Source organism: Ischnura elegans, chromosome 6 (genome assembly GCF_921293095.1).
Source record: "Ischnura elegans chromosome 6, ioIscEleg1.1, whole genome shotgun sequence".
NCBI classification, from domain to species: Eukaryota; Metazoa; Arthropoda; class Insecta; order Odonata; family Coenagrionidae; genus Ischnura; species Ischnura elegans.
The window spans coordinates 71,263,729-71,285,271 of NC_060251.1; the positions used below are offsets into that span (position 1 = coordinate 71,263,729).

At 37.7% G+C, this 21,543-nt stretch overlaps 2 protein-coding genes across 2 annotated transcripts; one reads left to right on the forward strand and one right to left on the reverse strand.

Annotated features, from left to right (window-relative positions):
* Positions 1 to 4,579: 4,579 nt before the first annotated feature.
* LOC124161390 (acanthoscurrin-1-like) lies at positions 4,580 to 5,913 on the forward strand. The gene is made up of 2 exons (XM_046537707.1): positions 4,580 to 4,588; positions 5,401 to 5,913. The coding sequence occupies exons 1-2, from the start codon at positions 4,580 to 4,582 to the stop codon at positions 5,911 to 5,913; spliced, it is 522 nt and encodes a 173-aa protein (XP_046393663.1).
* A 1,959-nt stretch (positions 5,914 to 7,872) lies between these two features.
* LOC124161391 (leucine-rich repeat extensin-like protein 3) lies at positions 7,873 to 21,294 on the reverse strand. The gene is made up of 3 exons (XM_046537708.1): positions 21,289 to 21,294; positions 19,097 to 19,606; positions 7,873 to 8,733 (listed from the first exon to the last, which is right to left on the reverse strand). The coding sequence occupies exons 1-3, from the start codon at positions 21,292 to 21,294 to the stop codon at positions 7,873 to 7,875; spliced, it is 1,377 nt and encodes a 458-aa protein (XP_046393664.1).
* Between the last annotated feature and the right edge of the window lie 249 nt (positions 21,295 to 21,543).

Here is a 21,543-nt window from a genome sequence, read left to right on the forward strand (position 1 = left end):
GTGTTCAAATAAATCTCTATATCTCCAAATGTACTACCTAAGACCAAAATATCTCATCAGGAATTATCAAATTTCTCCTCATATCTAGCAAAATTTTAGTCTATGAACACTAGTTTTAGAAATTTTGGATAGAAATTTACTCGCCCATTCGTGAAAGCAAAAGGCCAATTTATCCACCATGGGACACGAAAAAATGAGTCAGGCTGGGAATTGATTATTCAACGAAAAGCAAAGTATAAGCTCTAGTGAGGTGTATCGGAGAGTATCTTTTACTCGGTAGACATAAAAATGCTCATTGTGATAGAAGGTCACACAAAAGAAGGGCAATGGCAATGGATTTCAGAGTGGATAGACTGAAGATGTTGATCTTTCCTTGGAAAGTCGTTGATAGTTAATTTTGTGCTAATAATTTAAGCGATCGCTGCGCACTGAAGGTTGATTTCTTTATATAGGTGGTGATTTCAATTTTTTCCTCTATTTTCATCGTTCATTCCTTTGTTTGAACATTGTATATATGCACATTTTTCACAGCGAACATTTTGGGTATCTCTTGGGAAAAAACTACTCAGTCAACAAAAAAATGTATGTGAAATTCACACTCCTTTATTTCCTCATGATAAAGATGATACTTTTTCACAAGATAACGCCTGAATCTACAAAATACATTAAAATCATTCTTTTGCCGGTTTGTCTTTCTCAAGAATTGTAATAGTGTGTTGAACAGAGGGGTATATGCTGAGTGAGAAGTCACGTCACGTCACTAAAACATTTAAATATGTTTTGGAGGTTTTCCCATTGCAATTTATTTTATAGTTTTCTTTCTGAATCAAGGATTTTGGCAAAATCTCACCTCTAACCAAACTGCTGCTATGGTATTTGGAGGAGGCGACCGACAGCGGAAGTCATTTGCGCCATGAGGGGTGTGGTAGTTAAGGAAGGGTGGAGAGAAATCCGGCGAAGCATTAGCCTGCTCTTAACGAAAGGCGCCAAGGGGACCACGGCTTAACGTCCCATCCGACGGACGGAGTGTTGCGCTTGAAATGTTCTCCACACAACATTCAAGTAGGGCAGTCTCTGAAAATATTCTGCCTCCGCCGGGATTTGAACCCGAGCTCACCGGGTGGGAATCCAACACTCTAGCCACCACACCAACCCGATCCCCTCTAACCAAACTGCCATGAGCTCTCAGGACATTATTTAGGTGTCAAACATGTAGGAAACTGTTTTATTCTGCTGACGTTTTGACGATTCCAAACCATATAAATGTATTAATTGAGTTTATAGGGTTTGAAGGCTATGTTCCACAAAATACTTCCCACAGCACTTGTTAGCGCAACCAATTGGGGTCATACCAATCCAAGTCAGAGCTTTTCTCAAAAGATGGTAGTGACATTTTAATATTGCCAGACACTAACGAGTTATTTACGTAAATAGGCTCATTTTCGAAAATTGCATGAGCTTATCTGCCTTAAATCGTTGATTAACTAACAAGAGACAATCTTAAATCGTTGCATTGAAATGGTATTGAGAGATACATTGGTAGGAGTGAATTTATCCCTCGAGAAGAGCTTTTTCTTCAGCTTATTCGAATCATTGAATTATCATGTCAAATAAAATCGAATGGCAGTGAATGGAAGAATTCATGCGTTAGTTAAAGTGCATATTCTTTTCCTTCGGTTGCTATGGAAAGTCTTCTGTCACGGCAATCGGAATAACGTCTATCCAGATGCTATGTTTACAGTTTTTTGGCGCATGGCGTGTTTTCAAATGGAAATGCTAATTTTTTTAAGAATCAAGACAGTATGAAGTTTCAAAGAATTTTTTATCAGTTTGCAATTTTAATTTTTTGTATTTTTTTGAGTTTGATTGAAAATAATAGGTCTTTAAAAGTATAAGTTATTCTGTCATTTAAAGGTGGCCTTGGAATTAAACTACCCATAAAATTAATTACAATTTCCCTTGGCAAGCGTTGTTCAGCAATCAAATGAAATCAATTGTCAATGCAGCATTATTCATGAATAGGCCTATGCTAAAACTGAGAATCATAGAGATTTCTGCGAATTGGTAGTTTTATAATATTGTTATCGTTGATTTGGTCTAAGAATGTAACTTAGCACAAAGGTTTTTTGCTATCCATAGATGGAAATAAGCCCAAATTTACCAGAATTCTGTTATGTTTCGTTTTTAGTATTTTTTCCAATCATTAAATCATCATCTTTCTCAATTTTTCGAGGATATACCATATGCTCTCATACTGGGAAGACGCCACGAATCAATGACACATGGATGTACAACGTAAACAAAGCAAAATCTTGCATTACTCACAGGTGAGGACTAAGAGCCGTGTTTTCGCTTGGCTTTCTTTCCCATATGAAGTGCTATTAATAGTCCGAGGCCATTTCAATGGTAGATTTCCCCGCTATTTTCAGATCTGTACTCTAAAAAGTGTGAATTTCACTCATTTTTGTCCCAGCACAGGGCCTCACCCAGTATTATCCCTAATTATGTGCTCTTTTTGTTTAGTAGCACCAGAGCTTTTACTCATTTCTCTTAAATGTATTTGGATTTTGAAAAAACTGCACTTTCTCTTTTTGAGTTATGTCTGTCATGCGTTAATCAAGACGCAGACACGCACCATTGGCTACTCCCCTCTTATTTATTCTTAAATGATGGATATTGTTAAAGCAAATCATTTAATGAACAAGTTATTGGCAAGGATATCATGATATATTTTAAAATAGACATATTTTATGCTTCCTTCAATATGATTGGTGGCAGTATCATTTTTTTATTATTCAATGTACGTGCAGATATGGCGATTTAACAGGCGTATATTGAATTGATTAAGTGGTGCTGGGGTTATATTTTCATGGCATAACACCGGAGAGTGAATTAAAGTAAGAAATAAAATATTAATTTTAGTCAAAGCATTGAAAACCTCATTTATTGATCCACCATTACTTGTTTATGCCTCTCAATTTTCAATGTACCTGCAGTCTAAAAATTTACTCTTCCTCATTTCTTTTTAATGCATTTATTTTTACTCAACAAAGTAACCAAATCAATAAATTTCCTCTCACTTCCGATTCCGACAAAGGCTAAAACTCATATTCCTCATAAGTAAATCATTTGAGCAGTATTGAATAGTATATAGAGACAGATTTCTTTCACATGAAATGTACAATATCTACAAATGTATGGGATATAATTTTGTCAACCTTTCTTTCCATCTATAAACTTAAAATGGAATATTTTATCGTTTTAAGTTCATTCATATAAGTAATAAATTTTCATCAAACTATTGTTCGTATAAAGAGATTATTAGTTTAATACCTGGGAATTAAGATAATTAAAATGCAATGTGGTCATATTTACTTTCACTTAACTATCATAAATGGAATCTAGTGAAGTAATTTTTGTGAGCAAATGCTAATATGCTCTACTGCTACTATTATTTTTCCACTTTCAAGTTACTTCCTTCATCTTTCTCATCGCATTTTTCCATGTCCTTAAATGGTAGCCGAAGTTAATCTAAAATAATACTCTATAACTTCTTTTATCGGCGGCGTATTAACACTCAAACAAATGAAAGTATTCGAATTATTTGGTATACTTAGGTGTTGTTGCCTATAAGCATCATTATTAAACTTAAATTGTGAAGTATCATTAGCATACATTTTATCTTGTTTGAATTTTAGCGTAACATTTAATGTATTATATCAAACTATACTAAATTTTGAATATTAAGTATGCTAAAATTCAAAATACAATGGAATCGAAATTTTTTATTGCGTCTTTAAGTTTTTAAAATCAACGATTTTCATTATTTGAATGTCATTTCCATTTAAATTTTGTGTATTATGTTTGATTAATCGTTATTACAATTACTTCGTATGGTGCTGAGAATGAATGTCCAAATAAGTGTCTCAAGTTTTTAAAAATCATTACTTTACTACATTTTTAAATACATTATTACCAATTACAACTGGTTTCACTTAATACATTAATATGCATCACAGAAATGAGATAGTATATTAACTCTCAAGTAATTTACGAACTTAGAAATGGGAGGTGAAATGAGAATAGCCTATGGCCTCTTTTCATCTCAATCCGGACCTGGTTGTAGGCATGGCTATGAGAATCGATTTTTGCACATAGAAATGATAAATATAAAGTTCTCTCTATCAGAGTGTTTTCACCAGGTCCAGAATTGAATTCTTTTCCTGATATTGCGGAATCACCGTTAGTAAAGTTCTAAATAAAGTAGCTGAAAGAAAGGCTTTCCGCCCAAGAGTGTGCATTAGGGGAAGGATCAGGAAGGGTTGCCATCGCGTTTTAGGAAAGAAGAATGTTTGTTTACTGTTCCTTTGGAAATGGAAACCCGAAGAAAAGCGTCAGACTGTTTGTCTAATGTTCGCCCCCCTCCATTTCTCAATATCTTTGAGTCACATACGTAAAATGGCTGACTCTTGAATCTCTATTTTAGTATAAAAGCACTCGTAAACCTGGTAGATTATCATTCACGGTAAGACCATCAAAAGCTAAGCTTGTACCTACAAAGTCAACCAAGAACCTCAAAATGAAGACCGTAAGTATCACTCGCAATAGCTTTCAAGAATATTTTGCACTCGCATAAAGAAAAAATCTTTACTTGTGCAAAATGTGGTATATTATTTCACTTGATATAGTATTCTAAAATATTTCTATACTTTTTACCTGCTTCGCATATCATAATTTTTAAGTTGAGCCTCTAAAATACGTGGTGCTGTACAATTTATTTGAAAGTAATCTTGCCGATGCATCATGAGCATTTTTTTTAATTTGACGGATAAAATTTAGAATCTTAATTAGCAAACTTAAATAATTGTCGCGGTTCATTTCCCAATCATTGGTTGAAACACCATTTTTATTTTGAGAACGTAATTTCTTCCATGCAAGAATCAGCTTCATCACCTCTTGTGCTTCACCAAGGGTGGGAATATGATTTATATTTGCATACCTTTCCAGAAAATCCGTCAGATCCAGGCCTGGATCCCGGCTAAGCTATATGTTAATTAAATTGTTTATCTACGTGTAAACATTTGTGAAAAATTACACACGACAGTGCAAATAAAACGTTCGCTTGACGCAGGAAGTTGTACATCTTCACTTGGTCTCTTAATATTCCTAGAGATTAAGTACGAGTCGATTGTGATTAGTCGGCGTTATTAAGAACCGTTATCCGGCACGGAGGCCGATATTCCTTTTGAATTCATTTCACTGGGAAAATCTTTAATAATTCTTCACTTAAAAGAATCAAGTATATTTTAAATCGTTTTGGTTGTGATTAGTCGGCGTCTAATCTTCGGCGATTTTTCTTCCCAACACTAACCATAAAAACTCGTTTACAACGATTCGCAGTTCGTCCTAGCCCTCTTGAGCGTCATTGCACTCGCTGGTGCTGAAATCTATGCGCCACCCCTCCCGGCCATCGGGGGCGTTGGCGGCGGCATCGGAGGCGGCGGCATCGGAGGCGGCGGCATCGGAGGAGGCGGCATCGGAGGAGGCGGCATCGGCGGCGGTGGCATTGGAGGCGGCAGCATCGGCTTTGCCCCGTCTGCAGGCGTTGGAATCTCCCGCCCCAGCGGCGGCTCCATCGGCTTCGCACCCCCTGCCTTTGGCCTCTCTGGCCCCGGAGGATTCGGACTCACCGGATTCTCATCCGTACCCTCGGGCATCACCTTCACCTCCGGACCCGCAGGCGTCGGCTTCTTCCCGGGAGGTGGTAGCATTGGGTTCGCCCCAGCCCCAGGCATTTCTGGTGGTCTCTCTGGAGGATTTGCCCCGGCCGGTGTAGGTTTCGCTCCGGGTGCGGGAGGCTTCGCAACCCCACCAAGAGTCCCAGCCTCAACGTATGGGCCACCTGACTTCTAAGGGTGAAATTTGTATGGTAAGTATATTTTTGTGCCTCAGTTTGATAAGCTCTCTTCTAATATTTTTTTAATTGTACCTGCTATTGTTATCACATGAATTTGATGAACCTATTCTCAATCTTTTTCAGAACATGTTTTTTATCGACTTTTGTAAAAAATATTTCTTAAAAATTCATTCGACTTCTTATTAAAGATCCAGAAGATTTATTTGAACCCATTAATGCGTGAAGCGTAGGGAAATTTGACTTTTTGCGGCAGTGGTGAACTAGGTTTATAATTTTCATCGCACTACAATATTTTTTTCCTCGTTGATATTATGTGAAATTGCGCGGTGCATTTCTCTTAAGTCTCAATTTCATAGTCCTAAGATACATTTTTCGTTTTGTCCAGTAAAAAAACTCAGCATAATTTTAAACAAAAATTTTTTAAATCATATGCATCTGCTATTACGAATGCTGTTTTTCATTATAAAATCAATAGCAAGAATACCAGTAACTCATTTGTGTCTTTTTTTATGTTCCAGTTGATAATATTTGAAAGATAAGAGTTGGCAGTGGGAGTTGCAGCCGATTTTGATGTCAGAACTGACGGTGAAAGAACATACTTTGGAGTGTTTACCACAACTGTATGCAAAAAAATGTTGATTTAATCTAGAAGGTCACTGCTGTTGAAAAAAATTATTATTTCGTTCTGTTGAAAGATATTATTATTATTCTTTTATGTATGCTGACCATCCGACGGAGGATGTAAAACACTCATGAAATGTACATAAGAATAAAAGCGTTACTCTAAAACTCTAAGGCATTTATGTACTCATCCCAGTACGTTGAATTCGGTCCTATATTCTCCTAATCAATTCATGCTACCTACACAATGCATGGTTTCATAAAACTATTGTATTTCATGCATATATAATACCTGCATGTGCGCAAGTTGATACTCCATTTGCTATTATTTTATTTTATTAATGAAATGGCCGAAAATTATTTCTGAAAGATAAATTTGTTTCTAATGTGAAGGCAGTTATTAGTTTTTATTTCATAAACTTCACATAGAACTTGTTTAGTATATGGTCAGGCCTAACATATACAGCCAATTCAATAAATTTTCTCAAACTTGAAGTTATATGTACAATGGTTACTTCGCTGGCATAATTTGTCATATTGCGTGTCTTTCCAGTTAGGATGAATTTCTACAATTCTTCAATCAATGAAGCTGATCTTCAATCAATTCTGGTGATTGATCACCTCCTGCCAAACACCCCTGAGGTGTCTCGCAGGGTATCATAAAGATGTAGAAGCTCTTCATCCTTTTTTTTGCTTGTTTTCCTCTTTTCCTTAATTTTATGTGTTATTGTGACCCTCGCTATTTGGCTTTTACGAAACTGTCGTTGATTAAGTAGCTCACTGTTATATATGATTTCCGTCATATTTATATCCGCCTTGGAATAAAACGAATTTATGAAACTTAATTGATGATTTTGATGGCGTATTCTATTTTTGTGGTTTCTTCCTATTGAAGCTTAAATTATTAATTACCCACTCATGCAAGAAAAATTATGGGGCTAGGTTATGGGAAGTTTAATCCAATGGTGGAGCCAGTTTCATGTACGACCAGCACAGGTGTTCGTGATTCGATGTGGATCTGAATTAGATGGTATCTTTCCATTTACTCAACATTTGGTACAAATAATGGTATACTTAAAAGAAATCGTCTTTATCTTTGCCTTCTATTTCCTTAGTAAACTCAATAGGAGTAATAATATACCATTTTAAGAAGCATTTAACATCAATTAAATAATAAACGAAATGAATGCTTGATAAAAGGTTTTATTGCAAAATTGAAGCAAATTTACATTGTGCATACATCACCAAATCAGCAAAAGCAGTGTTTGTTCTTCATTCCAAGTTATAACGGGTATCAGGTGATAATTCCGTAGTCTTTAGCAATACAGGAATGCTCAAACCTTAGCGGGAGGTCCATAGGTGGCGGCAGGGACCCTGACGGGTGGAGGGGCAAGACCAATATTTTCTGAGAACCCTCCTGTAGTGGGCGAGAAGAACGCTGTCGTTGGAATGCCTGCAGCTGGAGCGAAACCTACGTTAGCCGGAGCACTTGCAGCAGCGGGCGCGAAGGCTGCAGTCGCTGGAACACTAGCGGGGGGTGCGAATGCTGCAGATGCTGGAACGCCTGCAGCAGCGGGTGCAAAAGCTGTAGTTGCAGGAGCGGGTGCGAAAGCTGCAGTCGCTGGAACACTAGCGGGGGGTGCGAATGCTGCAGATGCTGGAACGCCTACAGCAGCGGGTGCAAAAGCTGTAGTTGCAGCAGCGGGCGCGAAAGCTGTAGTTGCAGGAGCGGGTGCGAAAGCTACAGTTGCCGGGGGTACGAATCCTGTATTTACCGGTGGAGCGAAACCGGCATTAGTTGGTACTCCGGTTTGCGATGAGAAGCCGACCACCGTACCAGGGAAAGTTTCGAAAGCAGTCGAGAACGGTATGGTAGAGGGCGGTGCGAAGGCTGCGTTAGTCTGGAACCCAGCTGGTGGGGCCAGGCCAACGTTTTCTGGCACCGACACGGACTGCGTGGTGAAGACGGCGGGTGGAGCGAACGCCGTTGTCGCTGCGGGTGGAGCGAAAGATTGTGTGGGCGCAGCGGGTGCGAAGGTCTGGGTAGATGCTGGGATGGGTGCAGGTGGGGCGAGGCCCGTGTTGGTGGGACGCGATGGGGCCGGAGGACCGTAGGTGGCTGCAGGGATCCTCGGGAGCGGTGCATCTGGTTTTGCGGTGGCAATTGAGACCACGCTCAGAAGAACGACAACGAACTGGAATGAAAAAGACGCAAAATGAGAGTAATACGATCAATCGTAACATTGCGTAATATTCGCGGTTCCATGAATAGCAACTTTTAAAAAGCAACTGCCGACTAGTTGGCCACGTTAGCTGAAGGTTAATTGGTAAATGTTGATTTCAAATATTGTTCTCTCAGCCAAAATTTAATTTTATGAAAGACTTTAGAATTCTCTAAGCTGCTCGTCTTAACTGCCTCAGTGGAGCCTCATCATCATACCGTCGTAATCGGAGCTTAATTAAAAGCGTCCGACTATTAGATGAATGATAAGTATTCGGTGGATTGATATATTGTTGATGTCTCCCAGGAACTAAATCGGTGCTAGAGGATCACATTGGGCCGAATATTTAGAGATGTAATTGAATAATTTTTTATGAAGTTCTGCGAATCAAAGTTATATTTTATTAATAATTTTGCTCATTTCATTTTGTGCGTATAATTTCTACGAGTTATGTGCATTAATTCGTTGGAAAACATTTTATTATTCGATGTCATTTACAAAACACCATGTTTGGTGGAAAATATAATTTTACTCTTCGGTGAAGTAAGGCACTCTCTGTGGATAAAATATACGTATGATGCTGAATTACTATTTTTTCATACCATGACGATATGCATGTAAATATGGAATATTCCAAGCAGTTTCTTTGGCTTGAATATGGACTTATTTTCCGTTTTATTTTGTTTTTTTAACTTATATTATAATTAGTGATGGGTCGATTCCAAAATTTTATCGATTCCGATCCCGATTCCGGATCTGAAATTTCGATTCCGATTCTACCGATACCGATTCCATCGATTCTGATGCCATAGGCTCCAATAAAAATATGACTCAATTCCAGGCGACAAGAAAACCACTTTTAAAATATTACTCTGTAAAAGAGTCAGTTGACAAAAGCATCTTTCATATCATCACTATGTAATTAAAATATAATAGCTAAATTTTAAAATAGAAAATACCTGAAAAGTGGTGTTACATGATGGGTATTACTTTAGAATATTGGCACTCATAATATTTCGACCGTATCCAAACTACAAGGGAGAGCCCTGAGTACAGAAATTTTCATAGCTGTAATAAAGATTATATAATACATATATGAATCATGTAATATTTGGCCCTTTCAAATTCTCAAGCAGAAAAACCAATTATTCTACATGCTCAGCCAGCAGGTTTTGACGTCTCCATGTTACAGCATTGCTGCCTGCAGAAAATTGCAGTTTGCTACACACTTTTGTGACTGGGCAAGTACTTTCCTACCAAAATTGCAAGATTTCGGAGACTTCGGAATTTTTATTAAAAATTATATCAACTATTTTTTTGGATCTTGAATCTTCATGGAATTCAAGAGAATAAAGCGAACAAACTATAGAACTAAACTTGAGTTTTGTAGAGCCAAAAAAATTCAATACTTCTCACGTCATTTAATCAACCTTATAATCTCTTGCTTTTTTTAAGTTCAAGAAAGAGACTAAACGCTACAAATGAATATCACATCGGACGGACGCAGTAATAAAAAACGCTAAAAGAGCCTTGTGGTGTGAAAACTTCCCCTTCCGCGCGACTCACCTCGGCGAAGGTGGAAAGGGAAAAAGGGTATCGGTTGTTGCCTTTCACGGAAACAGTTCATTTTTCTCTCTCTTAAGCATGCTGACTTAATCTCTTCACTTTACTTCAATGCCCGAGGCATATTTCTTATGCATGGGATAGTTCCGAAAAATATCCAATCCTTAGTATTTTCAATCGATAATGCGCTACATGTTCTAGTCGATCTATTACTCCTTTTTAGCATCCTCAGTTTAGTGTTTTAAGTCAATGAAGACGATTAACCATGCTTTAAATGACGATTTTCAAGACTAATGTTTTAAAAAACTTGAAAAATCGGCCTCAGTTACCGAGCCTTAGAGTTCCGCGGCGTGTAGCTGAGCTTTGACGCGCGATTGAAAAGTCGCCCTTATTTCCATCGTCGCAGACTTTTTTTTCCCAAGATTTCTAATTAGTACTCTTTAGAAATCTCTGCTTTATATTGTGGTTCAAATTTTCCGAGTTATATTTTTCGTAAACGAAAGATAATGTCTACACTTTATGTCAAATTTCACGTGAAAAACGGGTCGGCCATTTTGCGTTGTAAAACCAGACAGATGAGAGCCAAAATCTTCAAAAGTCATTGAAAGTATAGGCAAAGCACCAGCTCAAAGGAATATTTCGTTTTTTATTCCATAAAACTCGTACCAACGCAAAACCACTTGGATAAATTCAAAGATTTTTTGAGGAAAAACGATATCTCGCGTGGCACTGAAAAATTGGTCATGTTTGGGCCTCTGTATCTCACTAAAGGTTCGTATATATGTAAAATGGCATATAAATCTATATCTGGTAATGATTTATGATTATTTACGCTAAGTTTCAAGTCTCTATCCCCAAAAAGGTCATTTTGGACTTTATTCCAGCTTTTTCCGATTTCGGACTAGTGTGCGCCGGGTAGGAAGACGATCGGCCGCCGCGGCTGGCGTAAAGGTATTCGGCGCCCACGTCGACAACTATAGTGTATTCGGCAAGCTGAAATTACCTGGCCAAGGCATTAGAATGACTTATCGGCTTTAAAAACTGCATTATTACATGAATTTCATGATAGCGCTTCCTGTCGGCAGATTGCTGGACCTATTAGCCTCGAAAGCTCTGTAACCTTAACTACTCGACTCGACATTCGTAATGCTACTCGAAACGCTCGAGTCGAGTACCAACTACTCGATCGACTTGAATTTTCGAGTACTCGCACATCCCTAGAAGATATGTGTTTTGTCATTACGATTACGTGGCGCGAAAATTCAAATGACTGTTGGAAACGCGGTCGTATATTTTGTTGTTTGAAGTACTACTGGAATCGGAATCGATTTTTCACCTTGGCAAGTACTCGTTTTCGATTCCGGTTCTTGGCCGAGAATCGAGGAATCGAGGAATCGAACCGACCCATCACTAATTATAAGTAATAATAATTCTTTGAGTGGATAAAAGTATTATCCCTATGTTTGTATCCCTTTATGGTTGTATTCAATTGCGCATAAAAATTGAAATTAATGTATGTACTTACTGCTCTCATTTTGCTGATATTGCTTCGGTTTTTTCCTTACCGCTCCTCTGATCGGTTCACCGTGTTGGAATGATTCCATCAACCAGAGACAAGATCTTTTATACCTAGTCCTTCAGTAGAATATTTGATTCGTAGACAGAGTGGAATCCGAATTGGTCAATCATAATTTAGTAATCCGTCGTCCTTATTCGAACCCAAACATGGCTGAGCGATTTCCGGATTCCCAGACGACCCCATCCCACTCGTTTTTGTGACGCAAAAATCAATCGTTACGAGCGTCTTTGTACCTTTCCCGATTGTAAAACGAAATCCCATGCTAACGCCGAGTATGAAGTAATTCCTTAAACTTCAGCCAAGACGTAAGCGGAGGCCAAAAGTTAGTATCAATGACCATAATAGTTAGTTTGAAGAGTAAAAATGTATGCTTCGTTTTTCGCTATAACTTTCCAAAGGGAAGGTGGTAGTCTGTTGAGTCGATCGATCGGCTACTGACAGGAGAGTACCTAGTACTACAGAAGTGTTTAAATACCCTGTGAAGCCGACAGACATCCCCAAACAAACATCCTCCAAGTGGGGGTTGGCCTAAGGAAGGTAGCTATCCCCTGTATTTTGAGTGAGTGTCATAGACCATCGTCTTAAAAATGCCATGAAATAGAAGGCCCCTGTCAACCCATAGCCATCATTTAAATATGAAAATTTTACTTAAGTGGCATGAAAATGTAGAAAAGGGTCAACTCTGTAATCTGAAACTCTTGAAATTTTCATCATGAAAATTTTCGACTAATGATACGCCTGGAAAAAAATATAAAATCGGTCGAGTTAGGGTTCAATTGACAGCTGGAGTGAGTTGATGGTTTCTGGCGATACTTTACGGAATTCACTCATTTTGAATGAAAAATTAAACTGTTTTTCCAAAGAATATTCTCATCAGTACACTACCATAATTCCGTCAAATGGCTTTGGACCTGAGGGTGACGTGGAGCATCAAAACCACGGCAGTGTACCAATAAAAATATTATTTGGAAAAACTAAGTTAAATTTTCCGTTTAAAAAAGTCGGATTGAAAATTATAATGATGGAAAACCATGGATCTGTCCATGATCGACAAAATTTGTACATAACGAGATTTTTATTGACCTCATATTAGATGTGGTGACTTGTTCTTGGAGTATAGTTTCAGTGGAGAGGTTAACGGGATTTACACCGCATGTGTCCATCTACGTAGATGACAGTTTCGCCGGCGCTGCAGCTGGCTTCTTCAGTGACAAGCCTGCTATGTCGGCGACAATGTCATCTACGAAGAGGACACACGCGGTGTGAATCCCGTAAAGCTCTCCACTGAATCTTCGCCACACCGCGTAAAAACGCTCTTAGGGTATAGTTCTCTATTCTTTTATTAATTCAAATTACACGTTAAGACCAACATTCCGAAAATTTATTTTCCATTTTCAAGGCTTTCATGAAACTAGTTGTTTGTGGGGGATCGGGTTGGTTTGGTCGCTAGAGTGTTGGCTTCCCACCCCGTGGGCATAGGTTCATATCCCGTCGGGGGCAGAGTCTGTCTTAGAGAGTTTTAAGTCTGTGGCTTAGTTTGGGTTAAGCTCTACCTTCAACTTTTCATACCGACCATCGGTTTGAATTCCTGTGTGAGTTAGCCCATCCCAAGTCACCACGCATCTCAAGACACGAACGAGTAACATATCATTTTACAAAGTAAATCAAGGCCTTATATATAAAGGCAAATCTTACGGTAGATTCATTAAAGTACGCTTTTTTATTGTAGTATCTTATAGCAAAAAATCATTTATTTGACTTATAGTCAGGTTGGGAGAATTATTTTATATCGTTATTCCGTCAAATCCACTCATAAACCATTGATTGCGGTATTTTAGGAAGTCTATCAGCATGGGAATCCTCAAAATTAGGAAGAGTCTTAAGGAACTGCTGGTCTTCTGTTACCAAAATTAATTTATTTTCACTAAAATTTTGCACTAACTGCGTCATGAGAACATTTCTTCATAAAATTTGTAATTAAAGATAAGTCCTCATTGAGGACCCAGTATTACTTTTCCCTGCATTATTTGATGCAATGATGATTTTAGATTTCTTGGAAAGTAATGCGCAACAATTCTCCATTGATTGAATTAGAAATTTTTCTTGGTCCTAAAATCTGTTATAAACTTGTAGGCTGCCAGCTCATCAACATTTTTGACGGCGTTATTATAGTGGAATCTTCTCGGGTTTTCCACCGGGTGAGCTACTTGTAGGCGGACGTTTCAAAAGCTACCTCTGCTATCGTCCTCAGGCCATCGTCCAAGTGCAATTACAGGATTGGTTCATCTCTTCAAATAATTTATCTTCTTGATTAATCTTGACTTATGTATAATTTTTATCAGTGTAAATGAAATATCATCGATAAATATAATACATCCAAGTCTTTCTTTATTGCTGTAATTACTAAATATTTCTATGTAGTCAGTTTCATGGAGTGTTTCCTTCCATTCCTACTCATTTAGATTTCTCACGTAGTTTCACAGCATAATTTTGTATCTGATTCAAAAAATTTCTCTTCACATTCTGAGAAAAAAATGGTTTATCAAAAGTTCAGAGGCCATAAATATTTGTCAAATATATTATTTTTTATAATTCAAAGTAATTCATTTGTTATGCAAGAATTTAGTTTGTCCAACTGCATTCGCTTTTCGGCAGCTCCGTCAAATTTACCACTAAATATTACTTGGCTCAAAACATTAAAAATATGTTCAGCTTGTTCAGATACATTGTTATACATATAAATGCAAATAAACTTATGAAATACATTTTATATATGTGTAATGCTGCCTCAACCAATAGAACACATTATCATTGCAAAAAATTAATTTCTCTATGCAAGAATGATAACATTTTACTAAGATAAATTAAGTAAAGATTTATTTCACTGAATTGATAGAGGTATTGTAGGATTTCAGGTAGCTTGATATATTGCCGTAACTGATATTGTATCTTGTTGCATAGCATTCAGGATTATTCCCTTTACCCATTGGCTATATTCTCAATAAAAGGTTTCAGCTTTATTTATAAAAATATTCATCTAAATCAACCGCATTTTCGCACAAGTTTTTTATTCTAAGTAGCTACAAAAATGTAAACATCAACCCCTCTTTTGGAGGTTGTTAATGGTAAGATTTTCCTACAACACCAGTTGCCTCATTGAGTGTATTTTTATTACAGTTTTGCTTTGATAAATGCAGCTGTATGATCCCTTATAGCTAATTCATATCGTGCTGTTAGTTCGACTAACGCATAGTATGTCATCATAGACGAGGTAAAGCAAAAAATTGAACTATCAGAGAAGTTAACGGGCATTCCTTCTACCGTTTTAACTCTTGAGTTAGTTGCAAGTGACCTTGAATTAATTTCTCTTCTAAAATTTCAGTATAAACAAGTTTATTTTTTTAATCTATTCAGAATCTTTCTTCAAAGTTCATGCTATCAATATTTCCTTCGACTAGTCACTTCATTCGAATTTCACTGCGGCTGTATTATATTTTTATTTTATGATAGCGATAGAGGAGAAGTGCAGCTGTTTATAAGTTTCAAAGTAGAAATGGAAAAAACTTATTTGCGAGTTTCTTGAAATGTCGCAATGTCAAGCAGCAAGAAATAAATAAAATTTTATTAATTGTGACATGGGAGAATTATTTCTCAATGAGCAGTTTGCATGTGCGATTTCATCATTCTAAGCTTTCCAAAGTTCTCTACAGATTTCATTTCTTTGTTTTTTTCGTCGATTACGGTTTTTTGGTCGCTTGAAGACTCAAGATTATCCAACGGCATTCTCTCAGCTGATTTTTGAAGAATATGGATAAAAATATATTTGCATCTAATGCTGCAAAATACACGTTGTAGAGCCGTTGCTATGGGTAAAAACATGGAGCAAAATATGCTTTTATCATTTTAAAAAAATGGATATGCTTCCACTACTCTCCATCACGGTGGTAAACACCATAGAAGTCCATCTGAGTCCATTAATTAATATCTTCATCAATTAAAGGCTACTCATAAGCCACTAATATGTATAATGTCACAATAATGGGGCTAATACCTTTCCCTTGGTCTCCTCCTGTGGTGAGCGTCATTTTTGTAAGAGTCCAATGACTTCACCTGGGATTTGAACTAGGAACCCCTCGATCATTAGTGAAATCAGCTTTCCCTTAATAGTTTTCATTTGTTAATTGCATACATATTACGGCAAATGTATCGTTCCGTCAATTATTTTTAGTTTCGTGGTTGATGGTAAAGATTCCGTATTTGCAAACCCATATGTGGGTATTTCCACCGTTAGTCAATAAGTTTTTGTCCACAAGGGTCTCAGATTCTTATGAACATTCTAAATTCACCACATACTTAATAAGCCGAGATCATTTGGTGATAATAATGTTTAAATTTTATGCATATTTCAATTTTTAAAATATTTTTGCCGAAAAAACGTGCCTTGAGTCATATTATTCCCTCTTTTTCTCTTCTTTCAAATTTTCGTAAAGTTATGATTTATAGGTTATTCTAATGCGTAGACTTTGCGTTAGTTGTTAGACTAAACATTGGTGGATCACTAATAGCGTGGAAAGTGCTGGTGCATAGTGTTCCATCAACCAAAAGTGAGTAGTCCAATATTGTGGAAAATATTTTTCATTCTTAAGCTTTTCCTCCTGCATAATGTTTTCACCAATTAAGATATTTTAATTTAAACTTTACGATGGAAATTGCTATCTCGTTGCATGAAACTGTTTATATTGCCAGAATATTTTTCATGGAAAGCGCTTGTGTATATTATTTCCATAGGCTTCGGCGTTAATTGCGTCTAGCTCTTGGAGGAGTAAACTTCAATATTCCCGGCATATTGAATGTGCTTAGAAGGAGGGACAACAAGAGGGGTGTTATGTCATATAAAGTGAAATCAGTGATTTTATGTATGACTGTATTTATTCTATATGAGTGAATAAAAATGAATCTATATAGGGCCCAAATGACAGCCGATGGATTTACGGCAGCTAATGATGCTATCAAGATGTGGGACTTTTACTGCTGGACATGTAAAATAATTTGTTTTATTTATATGGTGGTGGTCAACAGCAAGGTATTGTTTTGAATGAAAAATCAACACTTCTTTGCCAAATACCGTCCTACTCCATTAAGTGGATGAAGCAACTGGGTAGTAGTAGTAGGATTGGGGTTACGGGTGCGTCGACAGCTAAGGTCATAACAGTGAAGCAACTGTGTAATTAAACGACTGATTAAATTTTTCTGGAGATAATAGACAACTACTGTGTAAAATTTCCTATGAAACGTGGAAAACATTGTGTTAGGCTTTTTTTATTACCTTTGGTTTCATTTAGTTCCTGAATTTCATTCAAATCATACCTAAACGCAAGAAATCCACAATTTCACGAATAAAGCTGTACATATTTTCCTATACGTATACACTGACTTACAAGCTGTCCCATAAATAAAATTGTAACTATTGTTGGACCTACAATTTTTTCATCCGTAAATATTTGCCTGATTTGGCCTGCATTTGGACAATTTTTCATGAATTTCATTTTTAAATATTTTTTCGAGATAAATTTTATCGCAGCAGTTAAAATTTATTAGTCAAAATAATATGCATTTTTTTGGTACCAAAACCCTTTATATCTCTAATTACCTTTTATAGAGATATCCAATAAAAAATACATGTATTTACATTCTTGACTCTCATCAACCTATCCATTTTCAGTTATATTAGCTTCTATTGACTATATGTTATTAGATTTAAATGGCTTTTAAACGTTTATCATTCGCCCCACCATATAATGTTTGCATTCGTTCGTGGAAAGTGTTGAGGGAGAATAATCATGGAAAGATGGATGTAATTGCTCTATTCTGACATTTATTTTCATCAATACATGAGAATATGTTACAAAATTTACATATACTTGGGTAGAATGCAATTTGGAGGTCAAATTGTTCCCCTTTGTTTTACATTTAAATTAATCAGCTTCTTCTTTGTCTGCTTTTGCTTACATCGATGAAAACGTACAGTTTAATTACTAATTTGAACATATCCTTGCGAAATCTCGGATGTACCCATTAGAATTCGATGTCCGCTTTCCTCGGCTTTAAGCATATTTTCTTCAGACTTGGATAGTAAGTAGCTGCGTCGATTCTCTTGGGTAGACCTATGAAACATATTATGATGAAGAAAAATATTTGAACCGGAGAAATTTCAAATTCTGCTTATATTTTCTAGTTAAACCAACATAGCATCTGTAGTAAATAAAACAGATTAAAATGACTTATCGTGCTATCTCTGGTACAGCTCGTTGCCAAGCCTCCAGCTAGGTAAAGTTTATTTATTGTGATTGAATGCCACCGAGACAATGCTTTTATTAATACTCTTGAAATATTTTAGATTACTCATCAATTAAAAACTTGCTAGAGTTTTTCCCCTTACTTGAACAGCATATATGCATCCAACATTGATTGTGCAAATAAACAATCCTGGGAAAGTCGGAGCGATATTTTCAGAAATTGTATATTTTTTTAACTTGACGAGATGTTTGGTTCTTCTAATGATATAGTTACTGATTTACATTCTAATGCAGAGTTATTTCTAAAATGTTTATCAATATATTTATAATTTTTATTAAAACCTTTTATATGGATACATGACCAATATTATAAGTTTTTTCAGTTCTTTTCCTGATTCATGTATTGCGGCACCTCTCGCTTCAATTCAAATATATTCAATTGAAATACTACTTTTTCATGTTAAAATTAATTTTTCTGCGTGATTATGCAATTAAATTATTTTAAAAACTATAAAGGACAACGGTTTAATTCACCCCGGAAATCGGCCGAATTTAACAGTTTTGCAGTGCAGAAATCCCAAAGAATAAATTAATATTGACATAAAATATTTCGTGAAGGATTACAGCAAGTCGGTGGGTCTCTGGGTATTTTCCGTCACTATACTCACCCTTCCGCCTGGACTCAGCGCCTCCCTGGTGGTCCGTACGTGGTGAAAGGCACCTGCACTGGGGGTGCGAAGGCAATAGGCGCCGGGGGCGGAGGAGCGAAGGAAACCGGGGCTACCGGAGCGGGGGCGAAACTTGGTGGCGGGGGTGGAGGGGGTGGGGGCGGAGGAGGAGGTGGCGGGGGAGGGGGCGGGGGCGGTGGGGGTGGAGCCGCAGCCGGGTAGAATCCGACAGTGGGTGGAGGAGGCGGTGGTGCGAATGTTGGCACCAACAGTGGGCGTATTTGCGTCTGAGGTCGGGACGGAGGTGGTGCAAAGGTGGGGACGGGGACGGGACGAGCCACGGGGGCAGGAGCGAAGGCAGGGGGCGGTGGTGGAGGCGGTGGTGGAGGAGGTGGAGGCGGTGGTGGTGGAGGCGGAGGCGCCGCTGGGGGCGAGTATGGTGCTAGAGCGAATGGGGGGCTTATGGGGGCAGGTGCTAGTGCAGGCGGCGGCGGCGGGGGCCTAGGTGGGGCGACGGGGGCGGGCCTGAATGGAAGGGCTGGAGGCGGTGGAGGAGGGGGCGGTGGAGGTGGCAGAGGTGGTGGTGGTGGTGGTGGTGGCGGCGGTGGGGGTGGGGCTAAGGCAGGGGGTCCGTAGGAGGAGGCCGGCACTTGGATGGGCCTGGGGACCGACACAGGAACAGGGGGGGCGTAGTGTTGCGCACTCGTAAGAGCGGCCAGCCCCAAAAGGGCAATAATTATCTGGAAAGTAAAGCATAATACCATAAATAGAAATTAAATTCGATCGACTTACTCTAAAGCCGGTGGGTTATTTTGTTTGGGGACTTTGAGTGGACACTACCGTCGAGAGTTTACTCAAAATATTTAGAAGTTTCTTCTAAAACAAAATTTTTCACGTTATTCTCATTTTAATAATGGATAGATGGTGTTTATGGTATGCTATGATGATTAGTAAAAATGTAGGGAATGAATTCAAAGCATAAGAAACTGGATAGTGGTGACATTTATATTTCAATGAGTTATCCCTTTTGCAAATTTTAAAGTTGGTTAAAATAGTCCATAATTTAATAACTTCCTGACAATTTAGCTGCCAAAAGAACCAAGAACCACAAAAATTGGGGATTGTAAATTATTTGGCTTTAATTTTAGCTACCCCTATGTCTACACATTACCCACTTCCAAATCCTAGAATCTGAATTAATATATTTTTAAAAGTATCATTTCGTTTACTTCAACATGATGCGAACACGTTTAGCCAACGATTGATAAAATTTTTCATTTTTTGGTCTATTCATTCTTAATATCTATTGCTTTTTTGAAAGTTTGGACTTTTTATTGCTTTTCTCGAGTAAATGTAAATATATATTTCCCTCCTTCGTGTCATTTCTTCCTACTCCGTAAATTTATATTTCGTAACTGTGAATAAATTCATTTAAATTTGCCACATTTCAATTGTGATTGTTCATGTAATTTATTTACTCCTAGCATCTCATTTTATTCCCTATATTAGGTATTATGAGCTACCAAACTTTCCCAATACCATTTCAAATGCCATTCGCAAAGTTCATGCTTTATATTCCATAGAAATCCTTCCCCGTATTCCTCGGACGACTTAATGATTCTAATTTAATTAAATAAATTGAGTGATTTATGTCTCCTTTTCCATCATTGAATGTTCGAGCAAGGTAGAAAAATGTGTGTATTAAGATAAACAGAAATGCTTTAAAGCGTTGTCCTGGAAAAAGCAACACGTGGAAACTTTCATTGACAATTTATATTGGTTCATCTTTAACACTAGAACTATCGGCATGGAGTCATTTTGACTCCTCGCGGTTTTTATTTCTCTGCCCTGGCTAAAATTTCCTGATTCTGGCCTGATATTCCGTGACTTTTATTCATTTTTGACACAAAATTAGACTTTTCGATTAAAAAAAGTTCTAGAAAATAAAATAGTACACGTTTAAAAAAAACGCAAGGAGTTAAAATGACTCCATTGGTAGTTCTAGTGTTAAAAATAAGCAATTTGAGAGTTTAATTCTTCAACTCACGGGTTTTGAAAATTTTTGCGGTTGACTGTGATGAAAAAATACAGGCCAACAACGGTAATGCTTAGTTGTTACATATCCCAGAAAAGGGAGTGTTTCTCTTTTTTTTTTGCAAAATCCGAATCGGAGTACTTACGAACTGCATACTGCTGTTCCCACCTTGGGATTCGTCTCTTCTGATCGACTCCTTTGCGAAGTGTGATTCAAAGCAAGTGCCTAATACCTCTTTTATACCACCAAAAATAGAGATGCGGAAAGCTTCCTTCCTCAATCTGTATATGGCTGTTATTTCCCTATTCCCTCACACCACAGTCCCTTCCCTCCCTCGTCAAAAACAGTAATCAAAAACATAGCCATTTCACACCATATTCTGCCCACCTGCATATTCGATTTCCACCAACTTTTCCTAACCGGAATGGCTAGGATTCCTTTTTTGCGTCTCATATACTTAACGGTACTGAAGGCTGTTGCGTCCTTTGACGTAAGTTTTCTTGCTGTTAGCGGTGTCCTAGTGTCGCTGGGCTTACGTAAGGGACGTTTCCGACTCCTACTTGAGGCAATCCTTGGAAATTAACTGGCACTCATCAATATCCCACGCCGATTACAGGTAATGGAATTTTTTTCGTTTGCTTC